The 18901-nt window shown below is 49.1% G+C and overlaps 1 protein-coding gene across 5 annotated transcripts in view; it reads right to left on the bottom strand.

The window, feature by feature from the left end:
* Positions 1 to 7233: 7233 nt before the first annotated feature.
* Positions 7234 to 18901, bottom strand: part of SRRM1 (serine and arginine repetitive matrix 1) — a 17982-nt gene continuing 6314 nt past the window's right edge. For 2 of the 5 annotated variants that reach the window (XM_079325742.1, XM_079325746.1), the window contains 12 exons: positions 17589 to 17789; positions 16944 to 17147; positions 16319 to 16423; positions 14537 to 14808; positions 14366 to 14446; positions 13949 to 14035; positions 13224 to 13368; positions 10955 to 11059; positions 10106 to 10564; positions 8996 to 9173; positions 8407 to 8601; positions 7234 to 8218 (listed from right to left, as the gene is read on the bottom strand). In XM_079325742.1, the coding sequence (XP_079181868.1) occupies positions 8114 to 8218; positions 8407 to 8601; positions 8996 to 9173; positions 10106 to 10564; positions 10955 to 11059; positions 13224 to 13368; positions 13949 to 14035; positions 14366 to 14446; positions 14537 to 14808; positions 16319 to 16423; positions 16944 to 17147; positions 17589 to 17789 (2137 nt within the window). In that variant the 3' untranslated portion in view covers positions 7234 to 8113. The remainder of the gene's footprint in view (positions 8219 to 8406; positions 8602 to 8995; positions 9174 to 10105; positions 10565 to 10954; positions 11060 to 13223; positions 13369 to 13948; positions 14036 to 14365; positions 14447 to 14536; positions 14809 to 16318; positions 16424 to 16943; positions 17148 to 17588; positions 17790 to 18901) is intronic. The other 3 variants (XM_079325743.1, XM_079325745.1, XM_079325744.1) reach the window with 3 other exon arrangements.

Raw genomic sequence — 18901 nt, 5'->3', positions numbered from 1 at the left:
GCAGGAGAAGAGGCCAAGACCTCGCAGTTCTATCAGGATTTAGAAATAATCTTTCTGATAAAATTATTTGCATTGCAGCAGCACGTAGAGTGCTCCAGCTCTCCAAACACGGGGACAGAAACTCCTCCACCTTCTCCAAACCTCACAGCCTGAGGCACTGCCAAGGGAGTGACATCCCAAATCCCTGAGATTCCCCACAGCAGGATGGGGAACTGAACCCAAACCTCCTGAGTCACCGACTCCAAAAGCTGCTGCGGTCCCCAGCAAAGCCACCGTGCCCTGCAGATGGGGAGAACAACAACAATCCTGCAGGGCAGGAGCAAAGAGCTCCCAAATCTTCCCATCTCTCTGCTCCTTATCTGCAGCACATGCTCGACCTGCTCAGGCTGAAATTCTGGTATTTCAGATCACCGGGTACTTGCTTTTGCAATTTTAATTATCACCTCTTTACCCCGGTGGTTTGTCTGTGTAATGACTGCTCTAAGGCTCTTCAGGCACCTAATGAGGGAAGATAAGGGCCAAAAATTTAGGCACAAACCTGGGAGAGATAATTGATGAGTGGAGCCACCCCTCTGCCCCACAGCCCAGCCAGGGATATCCAAACCCAGCCAGGCTCTCAGAGCATCTGAGTACCAAGACTGTGGAGATTTTAAACCCTTTGCTTTTATCCCAGCTAACCAGTGCAGCAAGGTGAGCAATAGGCTGGGAAGGGGAGGAATTGCCACTGAGAGGGTTAAACCACGGGCAGCTGCTTTTCTAACCCTGCCCTCATCAGCTGCACAAGAGGTTTCCATGATTCAGGTTTCTTTCACAGATTTAAAACTCATTCCAGATAAGCAAATGAGCAATTAGCAACGCTGCATCTGTGATGCCATTAAAATTCAAATGGTGCCCTGTCTGCTCATTAATAGTGGGATGTGCAGCTGGGGAGGATAAACCCAAATCCTCTGCTGGCAGCAGGGGAAGCCCCTCTCTCCACAGCCCCCTTGTCCTGGGGGGTGGCACCAGCAGGGCCAGCCCCTCCTCTGCCCCTCTGAGCTGCAGGAAGAGCCTCAGTTACCAAACACTCATCACATGAGCTTCATCAAACCCTCCATCAACAGGAATCTCCATTCCAGCACCGGGGATGCTGAGGGGATCCCACGAGGATCCCCACAGTGTGTGGCACCCCCAGCTCAGCCCCTCCCTGCCAAACCCCCGGGGTGGGCAGGGAGCAGGGACTGAGGACACGGGCTGCAGTGTCCCCTCTGTGCAGGAGGGAAGGAAACGGAGCTGGAGAGGGGCCAGAGCTTGGGAGGGGCTCTGAGCAGCAAAACCTCGGGGCTGCAGCAGCTCCTGGGGCTGCCGTGGAGACCCTGGGGTGACTCAGCTCGAGGGATGCAGGGCTGAAAGGGTCTGATCCCCTCGGGATGGGAAAAGGCTTTTTCTGTCCAGTGGAACGGTGAGCTGGGAACACACAGACCACTGACACAAACCCAGCGAGTGGAGATGAGATCAATCATCCCCAGCTCTCCCACACAACATGCAGATTTCTCCCTTTTCACACAGCTCCCTTCACTTATCTCTGTCCTGGATAACAGCAGGTGTCCCCTTTCCCTGTCTGGAAAGAAGAGTTGAACTGAAAGCGGAGTCTGCCTGCAGCCACAGGGACAGCTCCCTTTATCCTCCCCCATAAATAATACAAGATTCATTCACAGGCTTGTAATAGATTAAAAATAAATAAATAAAAAAGAGCTCAATTTTGTTTTGCCAATCATGCACTTAATGTAATTTTCCCTTCTCATCCCCTTGTGCCGGTGCCTGCAGACTCACAAAGGTTTTAATAAGCTGGAAAGGTGCCAAACCATTTCTGTCTCATTAAAAAAATATCAGCACGGTGACAAAAGTAATTTTTTTCACATCAGTAGTCAAATCCACTTGCTGAATTAAAATCCAGCTGACAGGGAGACTATCAATTTTTAATGGGAGCTTCCTCCCTCCTGGAGAGGGGAAGCCTGGGGGGGGTTATTCTTAAAAGGGATCCACATTTCACATTTCAAACTGTTCCACCAGCTTTGGTTTCATCTGAAGCTCGACTTTTAAAGCCTGAATGAAGAATTACAAAAAACCCCTCTCCAGGTAGGAAACCTCCTGAGAGCTTCCCAGGCTGTGTCCCCACAGAGGGTCAGGGCTGAGCTTTGTGCACGGCCAGGGGTGGGGACAGAAGGCAGAGGAAGCTCTGGCCGGGCAGATAAGGACTGCACGTGCTCTGCAGAGTCCGGCCCCTCAGGCTGACCCTCCTCTCCAGGGGCCATTCCCCAGCTGATGTCGGCAGCAGAATTAAATTCCATTTATTTCATAGCCACAACAATTTACACGAGCTGCAGCTCTGCCCCTGGACTGAACACAAAGCAACTGTGGGGGAACCGAACAATTCCCTACAATTCCCTTCCTTTCCCAGCACAGCTGCTTTCCGTGTTCTCTCTGAAGTGAAACAGAAAGATCCTGAACTTCCCTGGGATCCGGAGCATCCCCTGGATCAGCACCAAGATCAGCCCCTCGGCAAAAGCTGCCGGAGCTCTCAGGACCTGCGGGGCATCCCCTGCGTTTCTCCCGGCTCCAGGAGGAGCAGCCCCGGCCCCAGGAGGAGCAGCCCCGGCCCCAGGAGGAGCAGCCCCGGCCCCAGGAGGAGCAGCCCCGGCCCCAGGAGGAGCAGCCCCGGCTCCAGCGGGAGCAGCCCCGGCTCCATGAGGAGCAGCCCCGGCCCCAGCGGGAGCAGCCCCGGCTCCATGAGGAGCAGCCCCGGCCCCATGAGGAGCAGCCCCGGCTCCATGAGGAGCAGCCCCGGCTCCATGAGGAGCAGCCCCGGCCCCAGGAGGAGCAGCCCCGGCCCCAGGAGGAGCAGCCCCGGCTCCAGGAGGAGCAGCCCCGGCTCCAGCGGGAGCAGCCCCGGCTCCATGAGGAGCGGCCCCGGCCCCAGCGGGAGCAGCCCCGGCTCCAGCGGGAGCAGCCCCGGCCCCAGGAGGAGCGGCCCCGGCTCCATGAGGAGCAGCCCCGGCTCCAGGAGGAGCAGCCCCGGCCCCATGAGGAGCAGCCCCGGCTCCATGAGGAGCAGCCCCGGCTCCATGAGGAGCAGCCCCGGCTCCAGGAGGAGCAGCCCCGGCTCCATGAGGAGCAGCCCCGGCCCCAGGAGGAGCAGCCCCGGCTCCATGAGGAGCAGCCCCGGCTCCAGCGGGAGCAGCCCCGGCTCCAGGAGGAGCAGCCCCGGCCCCAGGAGGAGCAGCCCCGGCTCCATGAGGAGCGGCCCCGGCTCCAGGAGGAGCAGCCCCGGCTCCAGGAGGAGCAGCCCCGGCTCCATGAGGAGCAGCCCCGGCTCCAGGAGGAGCAGCCCCGGCCCCAGGAGGAGCAGCCCCGGCTCCATGAGGAGCAGCCCCGGCTCCATGAGGAGCAATTCCTGATGCATTGATCCCGAATGAGAAAAAAAACACGATTCTTACAGGACCTGCCACAACACGAACGCTAAAGATAATTAATGGTTGGTGATTAAAACACCTTGCACTGAAGCAAATCCCAACCCTGGGGAGCTGCACCCCTGGCACTGACCCCAGCCCCAGTCTGGGAGCCAGCACCTTCCCTCCTGATTTTTAGGATTATCCAAAGCCCCGAAGAAGCTCGGCACAAGCCCAAAGCAGGCACAAAGGGGCGCGGGTGGCCCCTGGTGTGTCACTGTCACCGTGAGTCACCCTGCAGCGCCGGGCTGGGGCTCACTCCTGACTCACCTGCCCCGGGAGCTGCCCGGCTCCCATTACAAAATCCGACACTCCCAGCTAAGGAAGAATTTCAGTTTTCTCCCCCTGGGAGATGGCTGGAGCCACACAGCTCACGTGTGCTGCTCAGGCACAGCCCCTACACACCAGCAAACCCCAGAGGAGGCACTTTGTGCTCTTGATTTTAAATAAAAGACTGGGAAAGAGAGGGAAGAAAAACCCAAAGCCTCTTTTCCAGCTCCAAGACAAACTGTGATCCTCATCCCTTCAGGAACAGCTTCCAGCCCATCCCCAGCCCAGTGAGATAGAGCCAAAGCCACTCGGGGCTGTTTAGGTGCACTGAGAACTGAACATAATCTCCCTCTCTATATTGGTTGTTCTCCTAATTAAAGAGCAATTAAAATTAGCCCCACTCTTCCCAGCTATCTTCCCAAGGTTTAATCTACACTCAGGATGGGACATATGAAAAATTAACCACATATCTGCCTGCCTGCCTCCAGCCACCAAGGCAGCAGACACAAACCATCACAAGTGAACCAGAAGATCTTTAACCATGTTGGATGTTCCCTGAGCTCTGCTCACAGCAAAAGGAAATGCTCTGGCTCAAATCAGAACTAAACTGAACAAGTGATAACAAAGCCAAGCATTTCTTTCCCCCAGATCCTGGCTCAGAACAAACCCAGGGCTGCAGAACAGCTGAGCTGTGCTACCCCTTGAGTGGAACAGGCAGGAAGGAGCTCAGCTCTGCTGGACTTTCTGATCCCTGAGGCAGAGGGAGTCCAGATAAGAGTGGCTGGTACAGGACATCCTCTGCCTCCAGCCAGGGGGGGACCATCCCCAGCTGTTGTTTCACACCCAGCTGAAGGGACTCCAGCACTTCCAGCCTCTCTGAACTCATTCAGGGTTGTTGCATAAAGTTCAAAAGTCAAACTGCTGATTAGTCTGGGAATAAACAACTCCCTATCCCATTGTGCTGAGATTCATCTTTTTACTATCCTGGAAGAGATATAATTACTTCCAATAGTAATTTATTGGAATGAGTAAGACCCCATTTAAGAGAAACACAATTCCATTGAATTGTCAGTGATTTGAGACATTGCTGACATCCACAGTGGACTTCAAGCAGGCAAAGCAAGGTTTTATGAGATGATCCTGTGCTAAATCATAAGTAATGACACACAACAGCTGGAATGGAACTCCACCAAAACACAGCTCTGTGCCCTGCTGAGCTGCTCCTCCCAGAGCTCCTTTTAAACCAACACACAGAGATTTGGTGTTTGGTGCTGTAGGAATAAAGTCAGAGTGCAGAACTGCCCCTCCAAGCCCTCACTGCTCAGAACATGGATTTGTGTCAGGTGAGGGAGGTTTTGGGATGGCTCCCAGCACAAAACTCAGCCCTGGTGCTGGGATTTATCCCTGGGCCCAGTTCAGTGTCCTGGGGCAATTCAGGGTAAATCCCTCAGCTCAGGGAGCTCCACACAGCACTCCCAGGCAAACTGCCAAAGTCACACAAGTGGAAAAATTTAACAGCCCAGGCCTGAGTTTCTATAAACTTGAAACTGTTGCACACACACACCTGCCATTGTCTCACCTGTTGACACAACAAACACATCTTTCTTCACAAGCAGCTACAGAGACTGACCTGTGACTCACCTCAGCCCCACACTCACTCCTGAGGACTCAGTTGCATTGCAATTACAGAGCCCCATTAAAATTTTTGTGGAGTTGGACACAATTAGTGCAGCAAGTCCCTTACCTAGACCCTATGTCTGTCACTTCACAAGGATGGCCTGGGTCAAGAAGCCAAAATTCAGCATCAGCAGATCCAGGATAACAAGAAGTGAGATCCAGGCAGCTCCTGCCTCATCACACCAGGCACCTGCAGGGTGATTTCTGAACTACAAATACAAGGATTTAAAAACAGAGAGAAGAGGTTAATCAAGAAGCTGGGATGGAAAAGGGATCAGACAAGTTAGGGTTTGGGTGAGGGGAGCTCAATCAGAGGATCAGGAGTGAACTCAGTGGTGTCATGAACAGCAGGGACACAGATGGAACCCAGCCCAGCAGAGATTCTGTGCAACAGAGGGACAGCTCAGGAGAGGAGAGGGCTCATTATCCCAACTGGTATTTAAATGAAAAGTTAGCACTTGAATGGGTAAGTAGGAAGGAATTAAAATACTAAGCTAAACACAATTTAGAAGTTACATTCTTTTTAAACACTGCATTTAATTGCTCTTTTTAAGCCTACACCATTCTTTATGGATAGATGATAAAAGAGGCAGAGGGAGCACCAACAATAGAAACTGCAGGGGAGGTGGGAAGGTGGAGGGAAGGCCTGGCCCATCCAAACCCAGCAGAAGCCCTTTATCAGTCCTGGAGGCAGGAGATGGAAATAGGTGTGAGGGAAGATAAGCACTGACTCAGGTCCTGAATGTATTTAAAGAACTTCTATTAGTGCTAAGATTAAAAGGCACTCAGAGGTCACCAAACCTGGGTGGAAGCAAGATGGGGATGATAAAGGAGGAGGCATTAAACCCTGGGGAGCTGCTGCAGCCCTGCAGGCACAGGGACATCCAGGGAAAACCCAAGGCAATGAGGATCAGCACGTCCCAAGTTCAGGTCTGTGGCTCCATGAGCACCAAACTCACCCAGATGCACTTTGTCTCTGTCCAGAAGCTTGATGGAATTATCACATTTTAGTAACAGCTGATGCTCAGCATTGCAGCTGCTGGAGGAAGTTTACAAGTACTTTATCACACAATGATATTCATGTGAAGAAACAAAAGATTCAGCACAGAGGGAAGTGCAGGAGCTGCTCTAAAACCTCCCTTCCCTGCCAGGACCTGGAGCAGCCCTGTCTCAGCTCAAACCCTGCACAAGGGCAAGGAAAGACTCATCAATCTGCACACTGTGGACATCACAGCTGCTGCAGCACTGAAAGAATTCAAATGCACCTTCCAGAGGAACCTCAGGCTTCAGAGCTGAGCTGATTTCACAAACACAGCTCGAGTTTTTACAAGAATTCACAGCAGCAACCCAGCAGTTTCCAGTGGGATGACAAGGGGGTTGGGACTGGATGGTTTGCAAGGTCCTTTCCAACCCACTCCACTCTGTGATTCCATGATTATGGTAAAGCAGAACTCCTCTCACCACTACAGCTCCTTCTCCAAGTCAATCAAACCTGCTGTTCATTTCTTGACCTGCTCTGACCAGCAATTTTCACAGCAAATATTGAGTTTGAGCTTCTCCATCCTCTCAGAGCACTGCCCAGGTGAGGCTGTGGGACTCCTGTGCTTGGCAAGAACTCCACAGGAGCATCACTAATTAAAGGGCTTTTCCTGCTCCCCCAGGTCACTTAAAAGCCCCAATTTTTCCAGAGCCAGCAGAGTGGATCAAATTCTTTCTCATCTCTGAGCAGTCATTAATCCTGCACAAAACAAAGCTGATTAGCAAATGTAAATGTCCAGATAAAAATAGCCAACATCTGTTTAAATTTAGAAATTTATTTTGTTTAATCCACAAGCTTTATATAGCTTTAGTTAAAAAAACAAAAACAAAGAACAGTGAAAACATGACAATATCCAAAGTTCAGGTTCCTCTAAACTTTCAAAGAACACAGCTCTGAAAGTTGCTCAGACCATTCTGAAGAACCGTAACGAGACAAGATTTATGAATGGGGCAACGACAGCTCACAAACAAAATTTATGGAACTGAAGGAATTATTTTGTTTTTCTGGGATTGCTGATCATGGAAACTGCCCTTTAAAAAAAGAACATAAAAATACAAATGAAATTCCAGTGTTCCAAATCAACATGTTACATCAATATAAACCCACAGTGTCCTGGTAAACAACATGCTTTCATTTATGTACCACTCTAAATTGCTATTCTTGATTGGCTTGAATGGAAACTATACAGGCAACAGTAGAAAGCATTAAAATAGAGATGTACTTCCTTGAATTCTGCAGTGGTTTTACTCCTGGGCAAGCCTACAAACCACAAAGGTTAGTAGCATCATGTAAGTGATACAAAAGAAGTCAAATGAGACCCTCACAAATTCTGCTCAAGGCTCTGTTGGATTTCAAAGAAACGAGGGAACTGACGGTCATGTTTCAAACCTCCAAAACAAATTCCTACTGCTTCTAAAAAGTCTCACTCTAAATGAAATTATGCTGTCAATGAAAGAATGTCACTAGTACACTGTGGACACCTTTTGTAATGTAAATCCATGCCCTTTGTACATGGTGAACCTCAACCTAGCAATTATTACAACAAATGTTATATTCTAAAGCTCAAACACATTTAGCAATTTGAAATTGAATTCTGAGTACAAACCAAATAAAATGTACATTATATCAAAGGGTTGGCCTAGGAGGGGGGGGACACCTGTGCCTTCCTCATGGACCTCAGGGCCTTCTCCCTCAGGTGCTTTTCTAGGTCATCCAGGTTGTCCTCGGGTTCACTTTCTGTCTCCTTCAAACAAACACAAAGAGTTGCTTCAAACACCCCAGGCCCAGCCAGGCTGAGCCCTCCCAGCACTGCATTCCCACATGGAACCACACACCCCAATCCCAGTTTGGAATTAGGGCTGCCAGAACAGGGCAGGGCACACACCCCCCTGTTTGCTCACACTGGGCCTTTACAAAGCCCCAAATTCTCACCTTTTTGGGTTCTGTCTCTGTTTCCTGCTCTCCCTGTGCTGAGGTGGTGTCTGCTGCAGCTACAGCAGCAACTGCTGCAGCTGCTGCTGCCTTCTCCTTCTTATGCTTTTTGTGTTTCTTGTGCTTTTTATCCTTTTTATGCTTCTTATCCTTCTTTTTCTTCTTCTTCTTGCCACCACCTTCTTGATCTGAATTCTGTAACAAATAATTCCACAGATGTTACAACTCATCTCTAAGGCTTTGAACTTCTCTGGCAAAGAATGGAATTGCCCCAGGGAAACACCTCAGAAGAGGTGAAGATCCCAAACAATCTGTTCTCTTCCCACTGGGAATACTCTGAGTTTGCACACAGGATGCTGAGCATAAATAAACCTCCCTCCCTTTGCAGACCATGAAACTCATGTACATTCATGAAATGGAACAGACTTTTTCCCACAAGTCTCATTTTCTACAGAACACCATTTTCTTCCACACTTGGAGACGTTAAGCTTAAAAAAATTTATGTTACAAATTGTTTTTAGCTACGAAGAATGAGAGTTTCCCCCTTGTGAATAACCCAAAGCAGAGCTGTTGATGAGCAGACAAATACCCTGGCAGGTGATGGGCTCTGAGTTGGGCTCTTGGCCTTTTTTGCAGGTGACCAGTTGGCAGAAGGAGAGCGAGAGCGGGTGGGAGATGCAGGTCCCTGGTGCTTTTTGGGAGCTGTTTCAGGCGAGCCCGAGGCCGAGCGGGACGAGGACGCGCGCCGGGGGCTGGGGCTGGGAGCCCTGGGGACACAAGAGCACAGTCACAGGGGGGACACAGCAAGGCAAGGGCAGCACAAGAGACAGATGAACACCTTGACTTGGACAAGCTGCACTAAAATTTAAATTGATTTTAAAAAAATTATTAATTACTTTGCTGATGTGATAAAACAATCCAATAGCAGAGTGGATCCATAATGCAGCCTGAAATCTGTTAAACAATCCTGCTGCTGCTGCTCAGCACTGATCACTGCCTTTCTGGTTTGAGTTATCACATTAAAAGTCAAGGGAACAGCAATGTTGTTTCATTGTGCAAGGCTACATTTTCAGCTACATTTTCCTTCTGAAAAAATTTGTAAGCCAGCACCACACTTTTAACTGTCTGCTCAGAAAAGTAGCATCTTACTAAAGATGAAAATAATTACAATTGTAGCAGTTTATAATGAACAGCCTATTATGGAATTATTTCTGAGCTATTGAGAAGTGTTGGTCCCCTTTCACAGTTAGTTTTCTTTAAAGCCAGCAAATAAAGGGAAGGATCTGGAGAGACCTTGTGGCAGCATTCCAGGGTCTTATAAAAAGGAGGGAGAGGAGCTTTTTATGCAGGCAGCACAAGGGGGAATGGCTTCCCACTGCCAGAGGGCATGGATAGGTGGGATATTGGAAAAAACTTCTCCCCTAGGAGGGTGGGGAGGTCCTGGCACTGGATGCCCAGAGCAGCTGTGGCTGCCCCTGGATCCCTGGCAGTGGCCAAGGCCAGGCTGGACACTGGGGCTGGAGCACCTGGGACAGTGGGAAGTGTCCCTTCCATGGCAGAGTTGGCACTGGAGGGGATTTACGCTCCCTTCCCACCCAAACCATTGTGGGATCCTATGACTCCTCAACTACTTTCACTGCATTACAACTAAACAACAAGTCCATATCAAACCCAAAGCAGACAAGGTGAGTGTTTTTACTTTGTTTTCTTGGGCTCTGGTGTTCTGGAGACCCTCCTGATGGGCCGGCTGCTGGGGGAGGGCGACTGCCTGCGCTGCGGCGACGCCGACGCTCCCCGGCGCGGCGCGGGGCTGGACGAGGGGTGGGAAGCTCGAGGCCGTGGTGAAGGTGAATGCCTTTTGTTTTGGGCTGGAGAACGTGTTTCCCTGTTGGATCTGCTGGGAGGAGACCCCTTCCTGTGCTTGGAAGATTCGGAAGGGGAGCGCCGCTTCGCAGACGGGGAGCTCCTCTGTTTTGGTGGTGGGGAGTGGGAGACTCTGCGCTTGGACTGGGGGGAAGGGGAGGCCCTTCTTTTGGGAGGGGGAGGAGGAGAGGCTGTTCTCCTTTTGGGAGGGGGAGATGGGGAGTATCTCCTCTGGATTGGGGGGGAGTATCTCCGTGGGGAGGGAGAACGTCTGCGCGGGGGTGGAGATGGAGACCTGCAAAGAGAATAAACATTTAGGGCACGTTCACCCAGGCATGGCAGTCAGTGCACCCAAAGAGGGGGAAGAGGAAGTCCCAAAAAATTAACTAGAATTCTCTAGAAGTTTTAAGAGTTTAAAAAAAAACTGTTTAAAAGTTGTTATCCCTGGAAGTGTCCAAACTGGACAAGGCTTGGAGCAATGTGGGCTAGTGGAAGGTCCCTCCCAACCCAACCCAACCCAACGTTCTGTGATTCCCAATTTGCAGCAGCAACCCAATGACATCCAGAGCGTGCACCCACCACACCCAACCTCCCAGCACAACACAGCCCCCTCAGCTTCCCAGTGAGGAACTGGGAGCAGGCCCCTTTCCCCTGGCCAGAGCAGCAGTGATGGTGACTGCGGTACCTGCGGCGGGGCGGGGACGGCGAGCGGCGGCGCCGGGGCGGCGGCGCCGGGGAAGGGGAGCGGCGCCGGCGCGCGGGGGGCGGCGAGGGGCTCCTCCTCCTCCTGCTGCAGGAAACAGGCACAGGTCAGGCAACTGCCAGCTGAGCCACCAGCTGCTCTGGGCTCAAATCTGCTCCTTCATGCACCTTATAATGGAATTCTACTGGGAGCACTAATGGAAAGAAATGTACTTAAATGCTCCCGAAGAGTGCGAAATGGTGAGTGTTTGATTGTGACCCTGAATCCATCACAGGTGTCTGACTGTGACCCTGAATCCATCACAGGTGTCTGACTGTGACCCTGAGCCCATCACAGGTGTCTGACTGTGACCCTGAATCCATCACAGGTGTCTGACTGTGACCCTGAGCCTATCACAGGTGTCTGACTGTGACCCTGAGCCCATCACAGGTGTCTGACTGTGACCCTGAATCCATCACAGGTGTCTGACTGTGACCCTGAGCCCATCACAGGTGTCTGACTGTGACCCTGAATCCACCACAGGTGTCTGACTGTGACCCTGAGCCCATCACAGGTGTCTGACTGTGACCCTGAATCCATCACAGGTGTCTGACTGTGACCCTGAATCCACCACATCAGCCAGGACACAATCCCACATCTGCACAATCTGATCCATCACCACCTTGTAGCCAGAGAAACACCAAGTGGTTGCAATAAGTGATGGATCATGTGCTGACTTTGCCTTGGGTGGAGTTAATGTTCTTCACAGTGTGAAACTGTGCTTCATTTGAAAGCTGATATTATTTATTTCTTGAAATGTGGTGAAAAAAACCCAGAGTGGTTGCTAAACTGCAGCTCTGGATTAAAATTGTTCATCAAATGAGCCATTTTCTGCTTTGAGGGTTTACAACAGACTTCTGGAAGGGGGAATTTTAATCCAACACATACTTGTACAGAATTTTAAAGGAGAGGAATATTGGTAAAGTGAAATATTCCTTTTTTTAAAAAATGCAATTAAGATAAAATGATTGGTTAAGGGAAAAATGAGAGCAATTAAAAGGCAAAGCAGCTCATTTACATGAAGTGAGATTTGATTTCAAATATGCTGAGTATTGTTCTCCAAAGCAATGAGAAACATTTTATAGATAAGAGTTTGCTCCAAAATACAATGTTCTTTTATGATCCAAAAAACCCCTCAGCCTTCAAATGTACTAAGAGTCCTAATTAAACATGTATTTATGCAACAGGCAGTACGTGAATTCAGTGTGTTACAAAACAAGATCAAAGCCTTTGAACCTGTTTTCCATACAAGTGTTTGACAGGATCCATAATTAGGAAGGTCTGCATTGGTGAGGGAGTCATCCTTATCTCCTACATCATGATGTGTCTGTGAGTATCTGCTAGCTAAGGCTTAATTACAGCCTGCTCAAGGGTCATTAAATCCAATTAATAAACCTATCAAGCTTTCTGCACGTTTCTGTCTTCCTAAATCAACATACAGCAAAAAGTGTCACAAATGAAAAAAATCACTGCTGTTTTACTGATTGTCTACTTCCAGTAGTCCCAGATATCTCATGAATTGAGGAATGAGAGTTTTGAAAACTCCAATCATCTCTGACCTAGAAGATCAAGATCTTAATTGTTTGCTGCATGTTGTGCAGGAGGGTTTGAGTCAGTGGCAGCAGGAATCCAACACTGCTCACCCAAAGCTGGGTGTCTGCAGCAAGGAGGAACACAGGTGTTCAGCTGGTTTTAGATATCAGTGAGATGTAATAACATCAAAGTTATTGATGGCACAGGCTGATGTGAATTGACAAGGGGTGAGCAGTGAGGGACACAGAGCAGGAGCTGTTCCTTCTCTTTTTGCCAGTGAAATGGTTCCAGGTCCAACACATCAGCCTGAATTTCCCTCACCGTGAGTGTGCAAATCCAAAGGACAAAGGATGGCAAATGCTTATCCATGCCAAAATAAATGACAGCCTGCTTAAGAGATGAATTTCTAACCAACCTTTTCATCACTGGTGATTGCCACCTCTTTTCCATCTGCATCCTGAGAGCAGTGGAGGGAAAACAAAACAAAACAACAGATCTATCTGCCACGGATCCAAGTCAAAAATGAACACCATCAAAAAAAAAAAAAAAAAAAAAAAAAATCAGAGCAATTTTTACCAAATGAGCGTAATGGGAAGGAAATCTTGAAATGAGAGTGTGCAGAGTGGGCATGAGTTGATGTGTATTTGTGAGGGCTGAAGGGCTGAGGGTGGGCAGTTACCGAGGGGACGGGTCCTTCTGGCGCCGGCGCGGCGAGGGCGAGGGGCTGCGCGAGTGCGAGTGCCGGCGCCGCCGCCCCACCTCCCCGTTCTTCACGTTCGACCTCTTGGGCCTCTCCTCTTCTGAGGAAGATGAAGAACCAGAATCTGCAAATGTAGAACAATCACTCTCTGGGAAATGGTCCTTGGGACACTGCTCACTGACAGCTCATCTCACACAAAATGAGAAGCTGAAATTTAAGAGCAGATGTGGTGGAACTGAAGTGATAAATAAACCTCCCAGTGATTCATAAAAATACCAGCAACGAGCTAACTGTCCCTATAAAATTTGGCTAGACAGATAATTTAAAAGCTGAACTGCAGTTGCTTTTTTTTCTGGACAAAAATACCCAGGTGAATTTACTGATCTCAAGCATAAAAGAGTCCAAAGTAAGGACAGATGAGGTAATCCACAACACACAATCTTTGTGTGTGATGTTAAGAGTTTAAAAGCACAACTTCTAAAGTTGCAAACCCATTAACAAAAGATGTAATAACCTTTAAAAGTCATACTTTCATTCTTCCTGAGCAATAATTAAACTGACCTCATTATGAGTGGCAAATCTGTAATTAAGTTTACAATAGCACTGCAGAGCACAGAGCAAACAGTTTTAATCTCTATTTGAGGTTAACTAGTTCCTGCAAAATAAACTACAGCCCAGTTTTAGGGAATTTCTGTGCTCCATACCAGATGAAGACTGTTGATTTTGCCTCCTGTACTGGCGTCTCTGCTGCACAGAATCTGCTGCAGCCATTTTGCCTCCTTTGTCTTCTTCTGAAAGGACACACAAGGACAGGGCACTTAAACCAAGGGTACAGATTTGCCTTATGGAAGCAGAAGCAAAGTTATGGACAGCAGACCATCAGGTGTGGCCTTTTCCCCCACTCAAATCTTAGGATAACATAGGGCTGGGATACACTCGGGCTGAACTTTCATTCTGAGCAATCTTGGACAGAACGAGGCAGTAGGAGTGACCACCTTCAGAGTTGTGAAAACTCTTGCTTTCAGTGCCAGACTTCCAGGAGGGCTCAGCACTTCCCTGCCCAAGCATTTTTGACTAAACCCCCCCCCCCCAGCAGCAGAGCTGAGAAAGCAGAGCCGTACCTGACTCCGACAACTCAGCTTTCCTGGGCTTGGGTGCTGGCGAAGGAGATTCTCTTTTCTCAGCACTCTTATGTTTGGGTGCTACAAGACAAAACAAGACAGCTCAGCCAGAGGTGCACACATTGCCAGGCCTGAGGAGCCCCAGGAGGAGCAGAGGAAGGGCAGGCTCACCCGAGGGCCGGGCGGGCGAGGCGGAGGCGCGGCTCTTGCGGGCGCGGCTGGACGGCGGCGGGGAGGGCGAGCGGCGCGCCTTGCCCGGGGGGCTGCCGGGGGGCGAGGGCCGGTGGCGGCGCCGGGGGGGGCTGGCAGAGGGGGACAGGCGGCGCGTCTTGCGCGGGGGGCTGGACGCGGGGCGCTTGGGAGGCTTCTTTGGCGGAGAGCGGGAGCGCGACGAGGACGAGGAGGAGCTGCTGCCGGACAGCGAGGCCGAGGAGCGTCGTCTCCTGCAAATCAAAGCTCGCATCAGCTCCTGGCCGGTCACACAGGGAACATCTCAGCACAATGAACAAAGAACTGCAGTTGTTTGCAAGCACAGACACTGAGCCACAGACAACAGCACTTCCCAAACATGGTGGACAGCCTGCAACACTCCGTTTGGAGAAGAGGAGGATAACGACCAATCTTTCACAATTATTCTTAAACTACAATAGTGAGCTAAAAATTGTTAGTGTCACCTTCACTGGCTTTCCGTCAATCTACAGGCTACAGCTAAGCCTTGCCCCTGGAAACAATTAGTTTTGGTTGGGCTCTCTAAGTTCTGGGTGGTTAAGAGAATTGTCTGTGTTAGCACATGTGACTTGATCCCCAGAGCAGATCTGGGTAAGAGTTTAGTGTGCAAAGACACCAAAATGTTTTACACCAGGAGGTGAAAATTTCAGACAACTTAACAACTTAACAATTCAGAATCCATCTATCCATCCTTATGTTTTAGTCTTTCATCTTTACTTTGCAATTTTAAAAGGTAGGGCCTCAGAATTCTGCGGCAAAATTTGTGGCAAGTTCTGTTGCAATAGTGTACCTGCAGAATCCACCTTTGGCTGCAGAATTCCTGAGAACCTGGAAAAAAGAAACCCTACCTTGAGTGAGATAAACATTTGCTGAAAGGGAGCTCTTGTACATCTTGCAACATACATGTTTGATACTTTTCACAGTTTTCCCAGTAACTGTGTGAAATGAACATATTGACAAACTCAGGAAATAGTCATCACCTTGTCACAGAAAGGAAGACAAGTGTTCCTTCCTCAAAAACAACTGCTGTACACAAGAAGCATCACTTTGATTCTCTTCCCATGAAGAGGATCAGAATCTGTTCTCTCCCCATGAAATAAAATGTCTGTATTGACACTGCCAAGAGCATATCATTTACTCTGCAAGGCAGCTAAGAGCTTTGCCTCTAGATCAATTCTTATGCTGTGGAAAATGTGACTTTCAACACCAAAGGGCAAATCTTGAAGAATCTTAAGTAAGAGATCACGAAGGAGAAACATATTTCAAGTCCAAATTTAATTTTATGTGCTAGAAACACAAGTCATAATTAAAAATTCCCAACGAGTAAAATTCAATTACTTCTCTTTTTTTTTTTTTCCCCAGGCAGGAAAGAAAAGTACTAAAACTTAAGCAAAAAAGCTCTAAGAGATGTCAGGTCAGTCTGTGTTGGAAGCTACCCAGAGCCATTTGAAAAAGTAAAAAAGAAACAAAGCTCTGAAATTGCCACTATTCCAAAAGGTGGAATTCTCATCCTACCCTAAGTCAGAAGAAATCATTTCACAGCTGCAGCTGTGCTGCCCCACAACACACTTAGGAAATGTGACACGGCAGTTTTTCCATCGCTCTAACCACACACCTGCCAGCACTAAGGTGAGCTGAACCTGGGAATTTTGCTAACACAGCTACAGTTCCCTTCAACTTTGCAGGTTTAGCACTTGCAGCTGTCTCAAAAAGCAGAGCTCTTACCGCCTGACAGGGGATCTGCTCCTCCTGTGCCTGGGTGGGGGAGGCATTCTGCGGGGCGGGCTCCTCCTGCGCGGGGACGGCCGGCGCCGCGGGCTGGGTCGCCTTCTAGGGGAGGGAAGAGCTGTCACAACCACAAATCCCAATGAAAAGCAACTAGTTAACTTCCCTAGTAGAGGAAATTTATCCTCGGGGCACTGAGTGCAGAGTTGCTTTCCTCCAAATGCATTGTATTAAGGTTGTATTTAGGGGAGGATGTCAAATGTACAGACACAATCAGGATGTTGAAGTTTTAACAACATCTCTGTATTAAGTAGTAGAATAATATATTCTTCACCTTTTTTTATAATTTCACAGCATTTTCAGTATCAAACCCATGTGTTAAAGAAAAGCTGCCCAACTCCCATTATTAATATTAAGCAGCACAATTCCTTCTCCAGTCAGCACTGGTCACTGTGAACATCTTCTCATAAATCAGTACATACAAAACACTCCCAAACACATTTATGCACCAGAAGCATCCTTCTCATTTGGCCCAAAACAACACCTCTAAAAACATGACTAACCAAGAATATTAAGTTGCACCTTCAGCAGAAATATCCTTCAGAAGCAGCAGCTGAAGCCCTACCTTGACCGTGATCTATGGCGCCTTCTGGGTCGAGAATGAGATGGAGAACGGGATCGGGATCTTGACCTGGACTTGGACCGACTTGGGGATCTCTGACGAGTCTTCTCCTTCTCTTTCTCCCTCTCCTTCTTTGAATTACGTTCTGGAGAAGTTTCCTTAGTCTCTGGTACAGGAGGTTCAGGTTTAGGAGCTTTTGGGATATCACTGTTAAAAGTAAGGATTTCATTTGTAAGCACATACAAACCACAGACTGCTGAGTAACATTTTAGCAGCTGCCAAGATATTCCCCTACAACAAATATTCTCCTGCCCGTTCTCTGACAAATCACTCCAGAATTATGAAAAGAGTTAGAATGTGGTACAATGATTCCAAAAGGAGAATAAGTAACATAAGGCTACATGATGACAAGCAGCTGGAAGTCAGGATGACATTGTCACAAGTGTCAGTGATGACCGAGACAATTAAATCACAGCGGTGGAAAGCACACAGCACTTAGAATTCTACACAGCACAAAGAAACCTCACTGAGATTCTAAAAGAAATGCTCTGGCTGCTGCAGGGGCACAGGGAGGAGCAGGCAGCGCCCAAGCCAAGCTCCAGCGAGGCATTAGGATAATAATTCCACTTTTTTAGAGGCAATTCTCACCTGTTTGAAGTTGCCTCTTGCACAACAGTCTCCTTTGGTTTCACGGAGGGCTCTGGCTCAGGAGTGGCCTCTTTCTTCTCGGGGGCAGGGGTGGCACTGCGGCTCTTGGTGCGGTGGTGGGGGGAGCGCGAGTGGCTGCGCTTCCGCTCGCGGCGCACGGGCGACGAGCGGCGCCGCGGGGAGGGAGAGCGGGACTTGCGCCTGGGGAGAGACACGGGGCACTCACAGCTCTGCCCGGGAACGTCAATTCTATCACCTTTTGTTGCAGTGGGTGGGGCAGTGATTTCATTATCTCCTGGAGATATCCTCTGCTAATGGGCCATCTTTAAACCAGCTGGGCAATCATCTTTATCTTTCCACAGCCCATCCTCCCTCCAGGAAACATCACTTGTTAATGGGCCATTGTTTAAAACTGGGTGTGGCAGTGATTCTTACCTCTGTGGGAGATATCTCCTGTTAATGGGCCATTGTGTAAAACTGGGTGTGGCAGTGATCTTTATCTCCTGGCACACACTATCTGCTAATGGGCCATCTTTAAACCAGCTGGGGCAATCATCTTTATCTTCCCACAACCCGTCCTCCCTCCAGGAGATATCTCCTGTTCATGGCCATTGAGTCCCAGTGCATGACTGATAAAATTACATCATCCCACTGGGAGATGCTCCACCCAGGGGGAGGAGCCAAACATTTCCTACCCAGATAAAAACTGAGACTTTGAACAGCAAGTTATCCATCTTTCCACTGGATTGCAGAGGAAAACCAGACCTTTCCACATCATCCCTGGAGCTTCAGAGGAAACTGCACCTTCTCCAGGAGCACTGCTCCAGCTGAGCCACATCTGCCCCTGCAGGAGGATGCAGCCACTATGGAATGGGACTGTGCCACCACCCTGACTGACTGTGTCAGCTTGGATTCTGACTCTGGCAGGGTTTGGGATTGTTCTGTGTAATACTGCATTTCTATTTTAATTTTCCTAGTAAAGAACTGTTATTTCTAATTCCCATATCTTTGCCTGAGAGTCCCTTAATTTCAAAATTGTAATAATTTGGAGGGAGGGGGTTTGCATTCTCAATTTCAAAGAAGCTTCTGCCTTTTTTGGCAGACACCTGTCCTTCAAACCAGGACACTGGGGCAGCCAGAGCACACAGCCCCCTGCACCCAGGGACCCCAGCACTGCCTGCAGCATCCACAGCACAGGCAGGACTGCAATTCCTGCTGCTCACTGATGGACAAATTAAGACGTCAAATAAAAAATCCAGCCCCTTCAAAATTAAAACTAACAAAGCCTGGAACAGATAAATCACTAGAAACAA

Source organism: Erithacus rubecula, assembly GCF_903797595.1.
Source record: "Erithacus rubecula genome assembly, chromosome: 23".
Classification (NCBI taxonomy): domain Eukaryota; kingdom Metazoa; phylum Chordata; class Aves; order Passeriformes; family Muscicapidae; genus Erithacus; species Erithacus rubecula.
The sequence above is the reverse complement of the archived record's forward strand: the minus strand, read 5'-3'. Positions and strand labels throughout refer to the sequence as shown.